The sequence below is a fragment of the Pleuronectes platessa genome, chromosome 11 (assembly GCF_947347685.1).
Source record: "Pleuronectes platessa chromosome 11, fPlePla1.1, whole genome shotgun sequence".
NCBI classification, from domain to species: domain Eukaryota; kingdom Metazoa; phylum Chordata; class Actinopteri; order Pleuronectiformes; family Pleuronectidae; genus Pleuronectes; species Pleuronectes platessa.
The window spans coordinates 15,871,972-15,888,976 of record NC_070636.1 but is presented as its reverse complement, the minus strand read 5'-3'; the positions used below and the strand labels follow the sequence as shown (position 1 = coordinate 15,888,976).

The window sequence follows — 17,005 nt, the reverse complement described above, 5'->3', positions numbered from 1 at the left end:
ATATTTTGGTGGGTTGGAGAAAAAAACCTCAAGACTGACGAGGGCATGCATTGAAACAGTTCATTTATTCAAACAAAATGTTTTATATGGTCACGGTACAAAGTAATGTTCATGTACTTTAAACCCACCCCCATCCCATTCTAACCAAATCAAACTTCAAAACCTATAATTGTATTTGTATACATATACATGAAAAAGGAAAATATTATTACACAGGAAACCAGTTCATTTACAGGTCTGCCTTCACAGTAGAGATATTAAAATCTTGGAGCACCATAATCATCAGGCATCCGTTCAATATTAAACCTGTATTTAAAAAGAGAGGGAGGTACAAGTGAGAAAGTTGGTTTCAACACACACACAAACAAAAAGCTAATATATATGTATGTGGTGTACCTGTGGTTTGAGATGTACATGATAGGAACTCCAGGGATCTTCCGGACTCTTCTCTTTAGATCTCTGTCCACAGTGGCCAGGATGTAACACTTGTGCTGTGGAAATATTGTTCCGCAAGTTATAAAGTGCCGTGAAACAAGTATTCACACCCGGCTCCTTCTTTTATGTGCACTACACATATCTCTACAATGAAGCAACAGCCCAAAACACAAAGTTAAAGATCCTTCACATTTTAGATCATGAGACTGTGGCGACCATCATAGTTAGTAATTAATGGGAAACACTGGAGTGATATAAACTCAGTCATTCTTTTATTATCCCGGTAGTAAACTTGACTTTGAACAAGGTGCACAAGTTAAAAGACAACAGAGCAGTAAAGCATAAAAAATGGCACCGGTATTCTCCCAACAGTAGACATATCAGTATTTTGGAATTGATTAATATACCATACGATACTGAACTGTGTTATTCACTTATTACTTTTGTGCCAGTATGTTTTACTGCTGTTATTCCTCATCAGTTATGCATGCTATTACTAATATTGTAAAGTGAATCACTCAGTAAACATTGATACGTAAAGCAACAACTGTCCTTTAAACTGTTATTACCTGTGTTACCCTTTGGACCAAGCAGTCGTCGGCGTACGTTCCCTTGTGTGCACATGGCAGGCGCTCAAACCTCGGATCCTTGGCTATTCTGCAAAAACCAACAAAAGCAAAAGATGTTCATCGTAAACATTTATTTGATTAAGTGATGACAGAAACAGAATAGAAGAGGACCGAATGTATGTCGGTTAATCTCCCAGTGCTATTTGTAATCAAGGATCTTGTACCTGAGTGCAACTCTATACTTCATTCCAAGCTTTTCAATCTCAGCCATCACACAGTCTGTGATATATGGGATACCTGGGTAGATGAAGAGCAAAATAACAAGTGTTGTTATTTAACTATAATATGCAGTGAATCATCATGAAAATAAGATCACCTTCATTACCACTTGAAACTGGAGGTACTTACATTTGGCATAGAGACAATCCATCATCGACTGAACAATGTCCAGTTTGGCCTTGATGGAGAAGTTAATGAAATTGGTGTCGACCAGTACGTGGTACGGTGGACCGAGCTGAGTGTTGTACTGGAAGAACAAGCACGACGGGTACTTGGCCCTGCACAGAGAGTTTAAACAAATCAAGGTAAGGAGCCATTATCCACAAGATATCAACTGATTCAAGCGTTTGTGTCACCAACTCACACTTCTGTCTCCTTCAGCTCTGAGGGATCCTTCTTCTTTACCTCTTTTGGTTTGGCTCGATCTTTCTCTTTTCTAAACATAAACAAGCAAACAAGGGCTCATGAGGCATTGATTCACATTCGATGTTCTACATGTGTTCTACAAGTGCTTCATTCCTCTTGATAGCGTGTGTTAAAGGTGAATTAAAAGACTTCCTAGTGATGAGGAGCTGGTGTCGTAGGCTCGACAACAGTGAAAAGTTATTTAAACAAAGCAGAACTCACATTCTGTTGTCTTTCATATTGATCATCCGCTTCATGGCAGCGAACTTCTTGGTTTTCTGTTTCCCCTGCGTAAATTCAACAAGCTTTTTAAAACATGAACCACAATCAACAGCTCCTAGTATATATTGTTAAAGCAGGAGAACAACTGGTTATAACAGCGTTATTCGTGTATTGTAGCTGACGCTGTATGTGTACATACAGTTTAGGCTAGGCTAGCTAACATAGCCGAGTAGTTTGACTTCCAAAATAGCTTCATCTACTCATTAATAACACAAATAATACACATTACAGGACATAAGTTATAAAGAGAGCAGTGGATTGGCTGCCAAATCGTTACAGCAAACCTACCATGATTTAAATTTGAGAAACAATCCTCATTCGCTTAGTAACAGCTAGGTTCCCTTCCCCTCGTGTGTCGCTGCGCTCACTGCTGACGCAATCAAAAGTCGACACCTCTTGTTTGATTTCCGGCTGCTATGCTAATGTGCAGCAGACGAAGGTAGATACTGTGTTCAATAGCAATGGTTTAGTGCAGCTTTATATTTACAGCCTTGTTTTGCGTACCTGTGCTACTGCAGGCATCGTCTTGTTAACGTGCTGCGATGTGGACTTTGATAACGACGAGACTCGGCGACGAGCTTTCTGTGATGTTGCGCTGACATTGTTGGCTAACTTGGTTAGCTGTTAGCACCGTTCTATAGTGAAGCTTGCCGCTTTTCATGCTAACCACGCTAACAGACATGGGAATCAGCTTCTAGCTTCACCGAGCGCTCCAGGCGTCAACAGACTTTGGGAAATTATTGTTGTTATTGCCTTTTCGGATCGTTTTGAAACGCCAGTCGAGCAGATATCCAGTGAGCCTTCCGGTGTGTTACTCAGCTGTGTGTTTGCTCATGACAGGGGCAGCAGCGGGTGACATTTCTAAGCGTTCTGACACCTGAGCGAGCAGCTCCACAGAGCTCATCTCCCCCAGCAGCAGCAGCATCTGGGCTCGTTGGATGAGATCGGTTAATGTACTTCCTCTCTTACTGACCTGTGACAGCGAAGCAGAAGGCGGGGTGAGTACTGTGACCCTTCTTCAGCCAAGTTGCCCATGCATATTTCAGTGATGTGGATTACATGTAATGTTATTCTCCCATCAGCCAACACTTCTCCGGGGCGACACTTAAATATTCATGCTTTCTTGGCAGAGCAGTTTACAGTTGAAGCTGCGAGGCTCGATCATTTCCCATCTGCTTGACCAGAGTTCCTCAGTAGACTCCATTTATTGCAGGCTACAGCACTTTATTCTGTATCTTCCTCATTTAGCAACTTGAGCACTTTTGTCTTCTATTTATCGCAGGACACGTGAGTAGCTCCCTGCTGCATGGATCTTTTCCTTTTGAGCACGGAGGGGTCTGCGTGAGGGCTGCAAGATGGTCTGATGGACCGCCGCTTCTTCCTGACCCTTCTCTTCTGCTCTGTGTCGTGGATCTTCTTCTGGGAGGTGCGCTGGAAGAAAGGAAAGGAAAGTCAGGTCGAGGGATGGCTCCGAGAACATCACCTCTCTCAATACAGCCACTTATTTGAAGGTCAGTGGGTTGTCATTGTTTCATGTGAGATTATCTTTACACTACAAAAGTTTGGTTGATGGTTTCCACCAGGTGAAGTGAGATCACATGGTGTCAGTAATATGCAAAAGGACACTTTTGAAACTGAAACGGTTTGTGGTTAGAATTGTTTCTCAAACTCAAGGCTCATCCACCACATATCCTAGTTTATGCAGAAATGCTGAGGATAAGTGTCATGTGAACTAAATTTGACCTAGGGTTATGCAACAAGATTGAATTTATTACTCTGACTCTGACCACAGTAATTTTTTGGGGATTAGTAATGATAATATTCGGATTTATAAAATGCAGGTGGCATGTACATGTACAGACAGTCAGTACAGTCTTAAATACCCATTATAATAGACTTTCATGAATATTCTAGCCGGTGTTGTTGCATTGCTGTGGCATTACTGTTGCTGACTTGCTGGCCGGGATGTGCGTGGGGATTCTGATGTGCTGTTTATGTGTCATCCAGATGTACAGACACTAGAGGAACTGAGTCTGAGTGTACTGAGTCGCCTGGAAGAGGTGGTGAAGGAACAGCAGAGCTGGAGGGAAATTGCAGAGGCCCACATCCAGCTGCTCCGAGACTTTGCCTTCCAGGAGTGGCTTTGCTCCCAGAACCTGGAGCACTATTACCATTCGTAAGCAATGAAAAGTCTTTAGCATTTAAACCAATCTGGCAGCCGTAAGCAGCTTTCTTCCTTCAGATTCAATTACCTTTTGGCATGTTATATTTATATATGGCACTTGAGTTTTTTCCTGGCATGGATTTTAAAGTTTTTTTCAATGGCTTGAGTAGGTTAGGTAATTGTGGTCCTTTTTAACAAAGGTTATGTTTATGTATGTCCACTTGAGGGCAGCCTCACCATGTTTGCTGACACAGTGTTTCATAGGGACACTGCAGTAAAAACTATTCTTTAGAGGCTGCTATCGAGAGACCCTGTAGCAATGCAGGTGTGTGTTGAGGGTGACTGTCTGTGTGAAGTGTTCGTGTGAGGGTGTGTGTTTGTTGGATGCTCTCTTGAGTCAGAAATGACAACGATAAGAAGTTAATGCTTTATCATAAAATTCTTGTTTGTTAATCCTGCCTAAATTTGACAAAAATGAATAAGTCTTATGTTTGTAAAGATGCTAAACGTCTGCAGTGTTTCTAGAGCACAAAGAATCTTCTTTTGTAGGGAAAAGTGTGCATCATTTGTAAAGGGCTGCAGTGTGCATCACTGAAGGTCATTGCTGATTTTAAATCAATGTATTTTAAACTTTAAAAAAATCATGGCTGAGTTCCTATTCAAAGATTAAAGTAACCGAATCTTTTTTTACAGAAATTATGTAAGGAAGAGCAAGTTGATGAAAAGATACAATTTATATTCATATAGAATTTTAAAAAATCCTTTTCATATATAATATCAACATTATAAGAATAATTGCACCCAAACACAAGCTGGATAATTGACCACATCAGAGAAAGTGACCTGTAAAGTTATATTAATATGTTGTACGTTATAAGATAGAGAAAGCTATGTTAGATACTTTCTACAGCGTTGAGATTTCGTATTTTTTTATTTTCTGTGTGTTTGACTCAGTTGAATTGCGTATTAATTCAATTTTCAATTTATTTCCCTAATTATTTAGTTATATTGGTTGCTTCCATATTTTTGGCCACGGTGACCAACGGCCACACTTTGACCAGTCAGTTGCACCATGAGCACAGCCCATGTTAACAGGTCAAATAAATAATGTTGCAACAAGGATAAGATTATGTTTTGGTTTTAATGGTTATAGCTATTTATCTACTTAGCATTATCTTCTGTTAACCACTTTATACTCCAGTGTTTTTGTAAGGCAGCTTGATCTCACCAAAGGATTTAGCTGATAAGATCAACGTTACTCTAATGCAGAGTTTCACAACAACTGTTGTTTGTTTAGTGTTTTGGTCAAACTGTTAACTGAAGTCAGCAGTCTAACTCAATAGAGTAACACTTAACTATGATGCCATGATTGTATTTCTTAAGGCTGTGCTAGTGCAGGAAGTGCTGCCACTCCTGTCAATTATTTATTGCCATGTATTTTCACTTTTGTTTTCCTCTGTAGACTGAAGACCTTGGGTTGTATGAATCTGGATGATCTGTCTCAGTTTGACAGTCAACTGCAGCTGTCTCTAGCGGCCTGGGGCTACTACTACAAAGACTTCATCAAGTTGTCCACAGGCATCAAGATCCTCAGGAACTCCAGGGGCAGTCGAGACCAGGACTACGAGATCCGGCTGGTGCACAACCTCGCTCTGCGGCGTCTGAATGAGAAGTGGTCAATCGGTGAGACTCTTTCCCCTCCTCAGAATGGTGTTAGTTTGGGGTTGGTTGCCATGGCTACAGCTGAGGTATTTAATAGATATTATAAGACTTAAACATACTGTTACTAAGTAGTTTTCAAAAAAGCTGTTGCCTCAAAAGTCACAGATCTTTTGAATTTATCTCTTGTTGTACAACTCAACAGCTGTTCTGGTATTTTCTGTCCTTTTCTCTCATAAAGAATGACATTATTCACTCATGTTGAAATATATGAATGAATGTTATCTTATATCACTACTATTGCCCAACTTTAAACCGTGTTACACTGTTGTTTTTTCAAAGGGTGTTAATCGCACCATATCTTGGCATTTTATGCTGCTAGGGTTGTACATTCATAAACTGATGTCATAACAAGAAAGAACATCCATAAACAATTTCACCACTGCAGAGTAGGATATGGTATTGTCTGCATTTTATAGTTACATTTGTATTTTTTATTACTTATTAATTGTTTATGTTCAATGGTTGTCATTCCAGCGGGAGCTCTCATATTTGGCTGTACTGTGGCACTGTGCTTCCTGATAAGGGACCTCATGTTTTACGTGATTGGTGAGTTCAACATTTTAAGTGGAGCTTATTTGTTGGTTCCTGGAATTTGACGCCACACGACTCATTTTCACTTTCACTTCAAGAACATATTTAATCTGTGAAGTGTTACAAGGAGGTTTGACAATGACAAATAGCTTTGTCATATTTTATAGTCTGCAGATTTGTTGTAAAGTTTTGGTCCAGTCAACAATTTCTCAATTTACCAGTGAATCCACTAATTTCCAACAAATGGTTTCTTACACTTATTCCCTTCTCGTGGCAGGTGGAATTACTGTTTCCATCATAGCGTTTGTCTTTACTATCAAGTTCCTCTGTGAGCTTGCAGCGAGGGTTGTCAGCTTCCTTCAGAATGAGGATCCAGGGCGACGTGGAGACCGCAGCATCTATGACTACGTCCGGGGCAACTACCTGGACCCACGTTCCTGCAAGGTGTCATGGGACTGGAAGGAGCCGCAGGAAGTGGGACAGATTATGAGCTTCGGAGTTCAGGTGATGATCGATTCCTAATGTGTCTAAACTAAAGAGGTTCTTGTTTCTAGTAGTGTAATGATAATCACATTTCTTGTGGATGAAGCAGTGTTGGTAGCACTGTCTTCTGAAATGTATAACTGACCTTTTGTATGTTTGTCTACTCAGCTGTTCTATAAAAATGGCCAGCCCTTTCCAGCCCATCGACCCGTGGGACTCAAGGTCCACATCACCCATATTGAATTGGCTCTGGACATCCCGGTTACACAAGAGGTTCTGCAAGAGCCAGAGTCCAATGTCGTCAAAATGGCCTTCACAGTGCGCAAGGCTGGACGCTATGAGGTTGCGGTCAAGCTGGGCGGCCTCAATGTGGCTTATAGCCCTTATTACAAGATATTCCAACCAGGTATGACTTCTGCATAAGAGCCAGTCTGTATTTCGATTTCTATAATTATTGATAAGACACATTTGTTTTGGTGGTTTACTACTTCTCTGTTCTTTTTTTCACTTTAGGTACAGTTGTCCCATCCAAAACAAAGATAGCCTACCACTTCTCCACCCTGGTCCTGATAAACGGCCAGCAGCACACTCTGCAGATCGAGCCCAGGGACGAGTATGGAAACCCCACCAGTAACTCCACGTCTCTCACAGATGAAGCTAACTACAGCGTCCACGTGCACTCTGTAAGGGGACATTTCTGTTAACAGTATACTGTAATTTTAACTGTCTTTAGAGCAGCTAACCGGTATTTCACCAACTTCTCCCTGTTCTTCCAGCTGGGCACAGTGGATGACGACAGTCTGGAGGGATACTACAGTAAATCAGTTACCCTCAACAAGCAGCAGTGCCAGGTCATGCTGAAGCTGACCCTGAGGAAGACGGGGTGTTTCAGGGCCCGCATCTCCTACAAGGACCAGCAGCTCAGCAACGGGGAGTTTGACATTATTGTTCTCAGTGGTGAGCAGGTTTTACTTGTGGAGAAAAATACACAACTTTACAACCAGAAACTGAAATGCATTTATTAAGATCTAGTTTAATTTAGCCTCTTTTTTCAAAGCGTAATACTCATTTCATCTCATTGCAGAGAATGAGAAGGCCTGTGTGGAAAAGAATGTGTCCACTCCGGGCATAAGCATCTACTTTGAAGCGTACCTTTACAGCAGTGGGAACTACAGCAGTTCATCGTGGCAGTTACCAGCCTCCTCTTTGCTGGCTCCCCAGCGGAGACCCTCTATGGGAGAAGAGGAGGACGAGCATGACTCTCCTGTGGAGGGACAACCAGAGAAAGTCAAGAAACCAAAAAAGGTCTACTGTTACATATCACCAAAGGTAAGTGTCTGGCGTTTATTGGTAGAACTTGGAGTTGTGGATATAAGAAAACGAGGAAGAAGTTTCTGTGATAATTTAGGTGAATTTAACTTGGACTTTTATGTCAATCAGCAACTATCCGTGAAGGAGTTCTACCTGAAAATAATTCCATGGCGCCTTTTCACCTTTCGAGTATGTCCAGGAACGAAGGTAAGCAGGACGTATGTGAGAAAATCCTGGAAAATCAGCCTCTTTAATTTGTTTGACAAGCTCACTGTAATCTTCTCCTCTCTTCTCAGTTTACCTATCATGGTCCTGATCCCATTCACAAGTATCTAACTCTAGTGGTGGATGACGGGATACAGCCTCCTGTGGAGCTCAGCTGCAAAGACAGGAACATCATGGCTGCCACCTTCATTCGCTTCCTGCACAAGAACATTGGTTTGTCTCAGTCCAGACTCCATCTGCATTTAATAAAAATTCTCTTTGTGGATACAGCCGCAGTAATTTGATGGGGTTTTCTGCAGGTGGCTCTGAGACGTTCCAAGACAAAGTGAACTTCTTTCAACGTGAACTCAGACACATCCACTCCAAGAGACCTCGCACCAAGACCTGCCTAAAAATCACCCGCCACACTATTCTAGATTCAGTGAGTGTTGCTCGCCTGCATTATGAAGCTCTTTCATACTATGAGCATTATCAAAATAGGCAGATAATCATAAGTCTCGTTCATTTGTCCCTCTGCTCTTTCTGCTCCTCAGTCCCTGAAGGCTACCAGGAACTTCTCAGTGTCAGACTGGAGTAAGAACTTTGAGGTCGTGTTTCAGGACGAGGAAGGTAAACAAAACCTCTGAATATAATGGAGTGGGCTTCAGCTTGTGTTAGGGTGAACTTTTTCTCGACCTTAAAACAGCGCCTTCAAAGTTTAGTTTGAAAGAACTCTAATTCCCTTTCTTCTCCCCTAACTCCTGATCTTGCTCCATGTAACTTTGATGAGAGGGTACGATCTCCTGTCTCAGCTTCAGTTGTCAGAATAAGGCCCAGTGAGACCAAGAGTAATGCTGTAGATCAGTTAAAAAGGCTTAGTGGTCATTTAACAGTGTTTATGATTAATTAGGAAAATAAGGAAACTTTTAAAAATTAAAAAAATTCCAAACAGAGTTTTGTGTATTTGTTTCAACAGCCGCTCTCCTGGTTTAAAAAGTAGGGGATCATGGGGAATTTGTTCATGTTCGTTTCAGTTCAGTGGGACTACACACTCAGGGCTCCAGTCAACACATTGATAGACTTTGTTTTTTAGTCTGCAGGGGGTGCTGTTGCCCAGTAATAGTTACCTAGTGTTGCTTTAAATCCCAACCTGATGCAAGTTGCTGACACAGTCATTAATTAAAGTGACCACATTGTTTTCATGCATGTGTTTGCAGCTCTGGACTGGGGGGGGCCTCGCAGGGAGTGGTTTGAGCTGATTTGCAAGACCCTCTTTGACACGACCAACCAGCTGTTCACCCGCTTCAGCGACAATAACCAGGGTCTTGTAAGTTTTAACCTCCTCCACCTCGTAACGACTCTGTTTTTCACCCTGTCTTTAACTACATACACTACATGATTGAAACTAAGAGATTCAACATTTATTTTGCAGGTACACCCAAATGCAGAAAGGTCGCCCCACCTACGTCAGAAGATGTATGAGTTTGCGGGCCGTGTTGTTGGGAAGTGCCTGTATGAGTCTGCCTTGGGTGGAGCATACAAACAGCTGGTGCGAGCTCGCTTTACGCGCTCCTTCCTGGCCCAGATCATTGGCCTTAGGATGAACTACAAGGTATGGAACAGGCTCCAACAGAAAAATACTTTGTCCTCAGAAGTTGGATGATCATGTTTTTTTATTGTTTACCCTCTGATCTGTCTCATCACTTGAACATTCCTCTCAAAGCCAAGAAACCTGATTTGTTTCTTGTCATTATTTATTTTATGGAGAACATGCCGGCGTGTTTTGCCGGTGATCCAACTTCCTCCAATTTCAAAGTGGAGAACTAAAGTCGACCCAATCATCTTTTTTTATTCAGCTGAGATGTCATGTTTATTTAAAAACGTCATTGCGCCGCGTTTCCCTTTTTTATTTCCCACACACAGTACTTTGAGACCGACGACCAGGAGTTCTACAAAACTAAAGTCTGTTTCATCCTAAACAATGACGTGAGTGAAATGGACCTGGTGTTCGCGGAGGAGAAGTACAGCAAGGCAGGACAGCTGGAGAAGGTGAGGCAACACTTTTGGAGAGGACCCTCCCTCTTTATCTCTGATGTCATTTCACAAGATAGGAGCAATAAACCAAGCAAAAGGAACCACATTGCTCGTTTGGCAAGCATCTTGTTTTTCCTAAGGAGGGGGAGTGGTGAGTTTACATTAAGATTTTAAACCTTTTCAAACTTTGTTCCTCAGTTGTCCAATCCCACACAATAACGGCTTGTGTAACTCTCGGCGCTGAAACAGAGTTCAACCTCCTTCTTTTAATTAGATGCATATGTGACTGTTTTTTTTAAACATTGATTAAAATTCGAGTTCGAAGGATTTATGATGATCTACTGGCAGAAACTTAATCAAATTTTCGTAATTATGTTTTCATTAGTGTGGAATCTCCTAAAACTAAGAATTATTGTGTTTTCTTTAGTTTAGATTGGGCTCTTCATTTCTACATTGGGAGGAGGTCCTCGTCCACAGAGCCCATATGGCCTGGTTTCTCCATAAGCTTATAATGGACAAACCAAATGCTGGCTCTCATTTTGATGTTACCTGAAAGTCACCGTTGGTTTCTCCGACATGGGACGGGGAGAATAAAGCCTAGTGAACACTAAACCATTTTTAGCCAGATTTTCCAGTTGCTGATGAATTCTGGAGGTTGTTGACAAAACTCGGAGTCCAATCTGCGAGCTAGATATCTAGACGAGCAGGCCACAGCTACAGCCAGCTGGAGCACAGGATGGAGGGGGGGTGGTGAAGGTTCACGTCGTAATGATGCGCCGCATCATTTTTTTTTTACACCGCAGATGTTATCAGGGAAATCAAGCAATAGCCATGCAGGTCAGGGACAGGGTAACAGTAACTCAGTGCAGCTTAAATGAACTTCATCAGGCTCAGACAGAATTGTTTGATGTCTCTGCCATCTTTATCAGTTTGAATGCATCATGTTGTTTCATATTTATGTCTGTTCATTCTACCACATTGTCTCCTGCAGGTGGTGGAGCTGATATCCGGGGGAGCTCAGATCGCGGTCAACAACGAAAACAAGGTGCACTATCTCAACCTGCTGGCTCAGTACAGACTGGCCAGCCAGGTGAGAGATGAAGTGGAACATTTCCTGAAAGGTATTGGAAGTCCCCCAGCTGCAGTCTGACATTTTTATTCTCCAATTCTTCTTAATTTGAAGTCCTCTGGTGCTGTGAGTGTACTTAATGTAATTTCCTGATCAATTGCAGGCTTGAATGAGCTGGTTCCAGAAAACCTGCTAGCCATATTTGATGAGAATGAGTTGGAGGTATGTTTGTTGATGTTTATAATGCAATCATCTTGATCTTTTATACTCCAGTGGATAATTCCCCCCCCCACCCCCCCTTAAATCTCTTCAGCTCTTGATGTGTGGCACCGGCGATATAAACGTGCAGGACTTCAAAGCCCACGCTGTGATTGTCGGAGGATCGTGGCACTTCAGAGAGAAAGTATGTCATGGAAACTCTCTGTCTTCCCTCTGCCGTCCCATCAGGCCGCTGATCAGGATGTCTGAGCTTGTTGATGTTTCTCTTGCGACAGGTGATGAAGTGGTTCTGGGCCGTCGTGTCCAGCTTCACTCAGGAGGAGCTGGCTCGTCTGCTGCAGTTCACCACTGGCTCCTCTCAGCTCCCCCCCGGCGGATTCAACACCCTGTGCCCCTCCTTCCAGATCATCGCCGCCCCCACACACAGCACCTTGCCCACTGCACACACCTGGTGAGTAGCTTTACGATATATCTGGTGTTGTTCTGTGAATCTTTGTGTTTACATATCAAATTAAATAACCACATCCAACAGTGTGGTAGTCTGTCTTACATCAGTTTTTGAAAGCTCACAGACACACAGACATCATACAAAAGCTCAGGTTAATAGTTTTTCAGGGTCGTATGAAGACTTAAGTTTAAAATTTAACAATACAAGTTTAGGCCTTAAATAAGCGTTCCTTTAAATCTTCTTTCAAAATAAATGTTTTGGCAGTATACATCGTTTTGCAATGTCTGTGTGTTGTAGTTCTTTCTCAACAATACAGATATTAGCACTCTGTAATAAAACTATAAACATGACCAATGTTTAGTCTTCACTCAAATATCCCGGTCAGAATTTATTGGTACGCTCAGTTTGGCTTTGACCAACTGTCTCTGCCTGTAGTTTGTGAGTTAACATGGTGTTACGAGGATTATTCTCTCCTCAGCTACTTAAATTTATCCTCAATTCAGAAGTAAATAATCCCGGGGCTCTGATTTCCCCTTAAATCTGTTGTACTTGACATAAGGCTTTTCATTCATTATGGTCTTAAAAGTCTTGGATTGAACTTTCTTAAAACGTGCAGAAACCCGGTTTTTGGATGATAATTTATGGCACAGATTAATAATCTTATCAAGCTACCAAATTGTTTTTACGATGAACTCATTGTTGGTTTTAGCCTGTTTCATTTGACACATTCAATCTGACGTGGCACTCTGTATAAATGCTACATACATGCTTCATGAGAATTGAAAAATGAGCTGACTCTGTGTGCTCTGTTTAGTTTTAACCAGCTGTGCCTCCCGACCTACGATTCCTACGAGGAGCTGCACAAGATGCTGAAGCTGGCCATCAGTGAGGGCAGTGAGGGCTTCGGCATGCTCTGACTCCTCCACTGCCGGCACTGTGGCTCCACTTGTGCAAGAGGACACCAGCACTGCACCAGTGCACCACTCCTCTGCATTCACCTGCATTTAACAGTCAGGCTTCACAGCAAAGACTCCCTATAAATACTCTCTCAGGATGAGAGTACGTCAAAAAGCTGAACTGGAATCAGGACTTCTATGAACTCTAATGCTACTGTATGTATAATAAAATATCTCTGTTTTTTTCTAATGGAAAAAAGGATTTCTTGGACTGCTGTAAAAGAGGGGTTTGGTCTGGTTTTATTTCTTAAAGGCTAAAAGTTAGCTAGGTTTTATATGTTTGAAAGGCAAACAATGCAGAGCATAAAGGCCTTGAATATTAACTGTATTTGCGAACTGGGGAACACTTAGGTGCAACAGAAGCCTACATGTGATGTGGGTGACGCGTGCATATACGGCACTTTGGCCTTAATCGATCAGGGACTGATGTTTGTATATAAATATCCAATATCACTCTTTTATGTCGATACTTGTACATACTAGCGTGTATACATACCTTTTTCATCTCGTTACTTTTTCATTTGACGTTTGGGGCGATTTTGGGGGGGGGGGGGGGGGTCCCTTATCGTTGCACCTTTATGATGGGTTGAACGTTGATATCATTTCTATAAGCTTTTCTTTTTTTCCCCCGATAGAAATGAAAGGGTTTTAAAAGGAGCTAACTAATTACTATTGTTTATACATGTTTTTTAACTTATTGTGTCTTTGAGAAAAAAATGTTTGAGTTGATCCATACTGTCGAAAGCAGTAAATGTTTTTGTTGATTTATTTTTGATTTTTATAACCTGCCTTATTCATGCCCTTTGCCTCTGATTGTATCCAGGGAGCTCTGTAGGTGAGAGAAGCATAGTCAGCAGTAATAGATAATAGTTAAGATATTTCTACTACATTTCTACCCCCCTCCCCCCTCCACTGTGGGTTCACTGTGGATGTGAGTGTTGGTTGGATGTTAGGGGAGAGCTCATATTCAACAAATGTTAAATGCTTTTTACTTTCCCGTTCGCAGCCTTTTCATGGGTTTCCCTCAGAAACTCCTACTCCACCTATGCATCCTCTGACCCAGTGTGTGTATGTGTTCACGGCACGTACATGTACGTCAGAGCATGAAGTTTGTTCTAGTTGCCTCCTTCCAACACCCCCACCTTTACAAGCCTCAGCCATATTAACCAGCATCTTTCTGTAAACTGCAGCGTTGTTTATCTTTGGGGAATATTGTTTTCCATTATATTATTGTGAAGCTATTTATTTTTGATGCTGTCAGCATCATCTATATCCTGAGCCAACAGAATCGCCTTCCTGTTTTGATTTCTGTCCGTAATTGTGTAGCTGTCCCAGAGTTTACATGTTCATTAGCCATTTTATTATAGTGTGCGCTGCCAGTCGGATGTGAAGGAAAAATCCGTGTTTAGACTCGGAAGCGAAGAAGAAAATGTGGATGATTAATTGCTCTCAGCAGTGTTTGAATATGTTAACGTTCCCCACAGAGCACGCTGCGTTCAGCTCCACTCCTCACATTGTTCTCAAAGTTTGACTCGGCCACCGAGAGATTTAACTTCAGGAACGGCAGCCACGTCACATTTTGACTGCAGGTGTTAGTTACTACTGGTCGGGATTATTTGCATTGACTCACCACAGCCAGTGCAGTGGGATTTGGTGAGCATTAGCATTAGTCTGGCTTTAACAGTGTTAAGAGGTTTGTCGGAGGGTTTGTGGATTTTTGTGTTTTGGGTTGTGCAATGTTGACCTGAGGTTCTGAGGAGAGCCGTGGAAATCTTTCATTTTCAGCACCAATGTCTGAAATCCCACTTCTCTGTAGTAAATGTAACAAGTGTTAGTTGACATTCCCCTAGATGACACAGCCATTGTAAACAGATAAGGAGGTCTGTCCTGTAGTTTTATGTTCTTGTAAATTGTTTTGATTTTCATGAGCTTTACGACTCTGGTTAAATTTCGGAAGGTTTCTGGGTTAGTTTGCCCGAGAGTGACTTTTAGCAATGTAGATATTGTGAAATATTTGCCTACTTGACCTTGAAGCTGGGGTTAATTTTTTCCCCTTTTTTTTTTTTTAATAGTAAGCCCCTGCTGATGAATGTTTGAGATTCTCTGCTCGGCAGGTCCTTTTGTTTATGGGAATAAAAAATGATTGACTGGATTCTTATCTTATATCACTTTGTCATGCGTGATCTTTGGATTGTGCTGGACAGTGTGGATCAGAGATGATTACAAACCCTGCCAAAGCTGGATGTCTGAACTCGGGAGTTGGCTTGTGGTGGTGACCTTACAGGGCAAATAATTCCTTAACGTTGGTCTGAAGATTGTGAAGTACCTGGAGAAGAGCCCATTGATGAACCCAACATAATGTAAATGATGTAAATGTCAAATGTAGAGGATATAGCACTAAAGCAACACAATGTTACAGAGAAACAGCGCCCTCTGTAGCCACACGTGTTAATCTGTTGGACTCCATGTCTGATTGAGAATGAGTTTTCATTTAGAGTAAGACCAAGCATTGGTTGACCTGAGCTCTGACTCGGAATGCTCTGCCTGAATCTGTCGAAATCAGAGAGCAATCTCTGCACAATGTTTTCTCGAAAACAGTTACAAGTAAAAAATCAAGTAGATAGCCCAGACAGTGTGATCTGACCCGAACCTGAATATCATTTCATTTCAGCCCAACCCGGCTCGGCTCGGTTTCCTCACTTTACTCTGACTCTGTAGTTCCACTCACTGAACTGAAACACAACTGAACATTGGCTATTTCCCATGATCCACTGGTGCCTGAACCAGAAGGTCTGCCGCTGGAACAAATTCACCAAACTCTGTCCAGAACTCTTGACATTTTAAATGTTTCCTTGCTCTATATCAGAGATAAACACAGGTTTTTAAGGACTTTGAAGTATTTTAGGTGATCTACAGTTCAGCATTACTCTTGAACTTCCTGGGTTTGACTCTGGCAAATTGTGATCCGACAGTTACACACAGGTGATCGAACCTGCTCACCAAAGTTACATGGAACAGACATTCAGGGTGAGGAGTGGGAATGAAGACGGCACCATTCTCTATTCCAAGTCAGTGAAGCATCAAACTCATTTTGAAGCTGCTGTTTTAAGATAAAAAAGTTGCATTGTTTTGCTTCAAGTCTCCAGTTCTTCTATCGTTTAGATAGAACTAGAAAAAATCTCAAAGTCAAAAACAGGTAAGATATCTGTCATAAAAATGAAAGACAAAAGGTTTTTGGAACGCCTAATCTCATGCATTTTACTCTGGAAATCTTTTCTGTGGTGTTTGTTGTAGTGACAACTTAAATGTAAATTGTTGACAGCATTTTACTCCACGGGAAAGAACTTTCTGTAAACCTCGGTTATTATTGATCAACATTTGATACACATATAAAAACATTTGCTGAACATTTGTGATCATCCAGCAGGCTTGATGTTTCAGACACAGGGGGGCAGTGTCTCCACATGGGACAGGAGTGGAGGACAACCTTGCCTGGCCTGCTGTCCTGCACCCTCGGGGGCAGGAGGAGAACAGCGGCAGTAAAAGATGATGAGGGGGCTTTCCTCTCCTCCGCTGACCCCTCACACTTAAAATCTTTAACGCAGATCGAATCCTCCCCATTAGAGAGGTTTCTCATTCTCCCCACACAAATCCAACATACCTCATGAGACATGAAAATAAACAAGGTTCATTCAAACCTGCTGCTGTCACGTCAGCTGGCGGCTTAATGAAATCAATCTTTTGAGAGCTCCTCCGCGTGTGGAATGTGATTATACGTAACTGCTGAAAGTGAGATGGAAAACATCTCAAAGGGGATGCCTTTGCTTTCCTCTTGTGCTACTAGCGGCGGCCATATCAGGGAAAGATGTGATAGCAACACTCTCTGGGATGATA

The 17,005-nt window shown here is 41.9% G+C and overlaps 2 protein-coding genes across 2 annotated transcripts; one reads left to right on the top strand and one right to left on the bottom strand.

The window, feature by feature from the left end:
* Positions 1 to 46: 46 nt before the first annotated feature.
* On the bottom strand, positions 47 to 2,384 carry fcf1 (FCF1 rRNA-processing protein). The gene is made up of 8 exons (XM_053433815.1): positions 2,259 to 2,384; positions 1,911 to 1,975; positions 1,648 to 1,719; positions 1,413 to 1,561; positions 1,229 to 1,301; positions 1,005 to 1,092; positions 397 to 491; positions 47 to 306 (listed from the first exon to the last, which is right to left on the bottom strand). The coding sequence occupies exons 1-8, from the start codon at positions 2,259 to 2,261 to the stop codon at positions 258 to 260; spliced, it is 594 nt and encodes a 197-aa protein (XP_053289790.1). The 5' UTR covers positions 2,262 to 2,384; the 3' UTR covers positions 47 to 257.
* Positions 2,314 to 16,239, top strand: arel1 (apoptosis resistant E3 ubiquitin protein ligase 1). Its single transcript, XM_053433811.1, has 23 exons — positions 2,314 to 2,409; positions 2,811 to 2,968; positions 3,253 to 3,481; positions 3,978 to 4,146; positions 5,597 to 5,817; positions 6,331 to 6,402; positions 6,665 to 6,891; positions 7,039 to 7,276; positions 7,384 to 7,553; positions 7,647 to 7,827; positions 7,955 to 8,199; positions 8,311 to 8,388; positions 8,478 to 8,619; positions 8,706 to 8,827; positions 8,940 to 9,015; positions 9,603 to 9,712; positions 9,818 to 9,997; positions 10,309 to 10,434; positions 11,411 to 11,540; positions 11,652 to 11,710; positions 11,802 to 11,891; positions 11,983 to 12,158; positions 12,970 to 16,239. The coding sequence occupies exons 3-23, from the start codon at positions 3,334 to 3,336 to the stop codon at positions 13,070 to 13,072; spliced, it is 3,063 nt and encodes a 1,020-aa protein (XP_053289786.1). The 5' UTR covers positions 2,314 to 2,409; positions 2,811 to 2,968; positions 3,253 to 3,333; the 3' UTR covers positions 13,073 to 16,239.
* Positions 16,240 to 17,005: the final 766 nt, after the last annotated feature.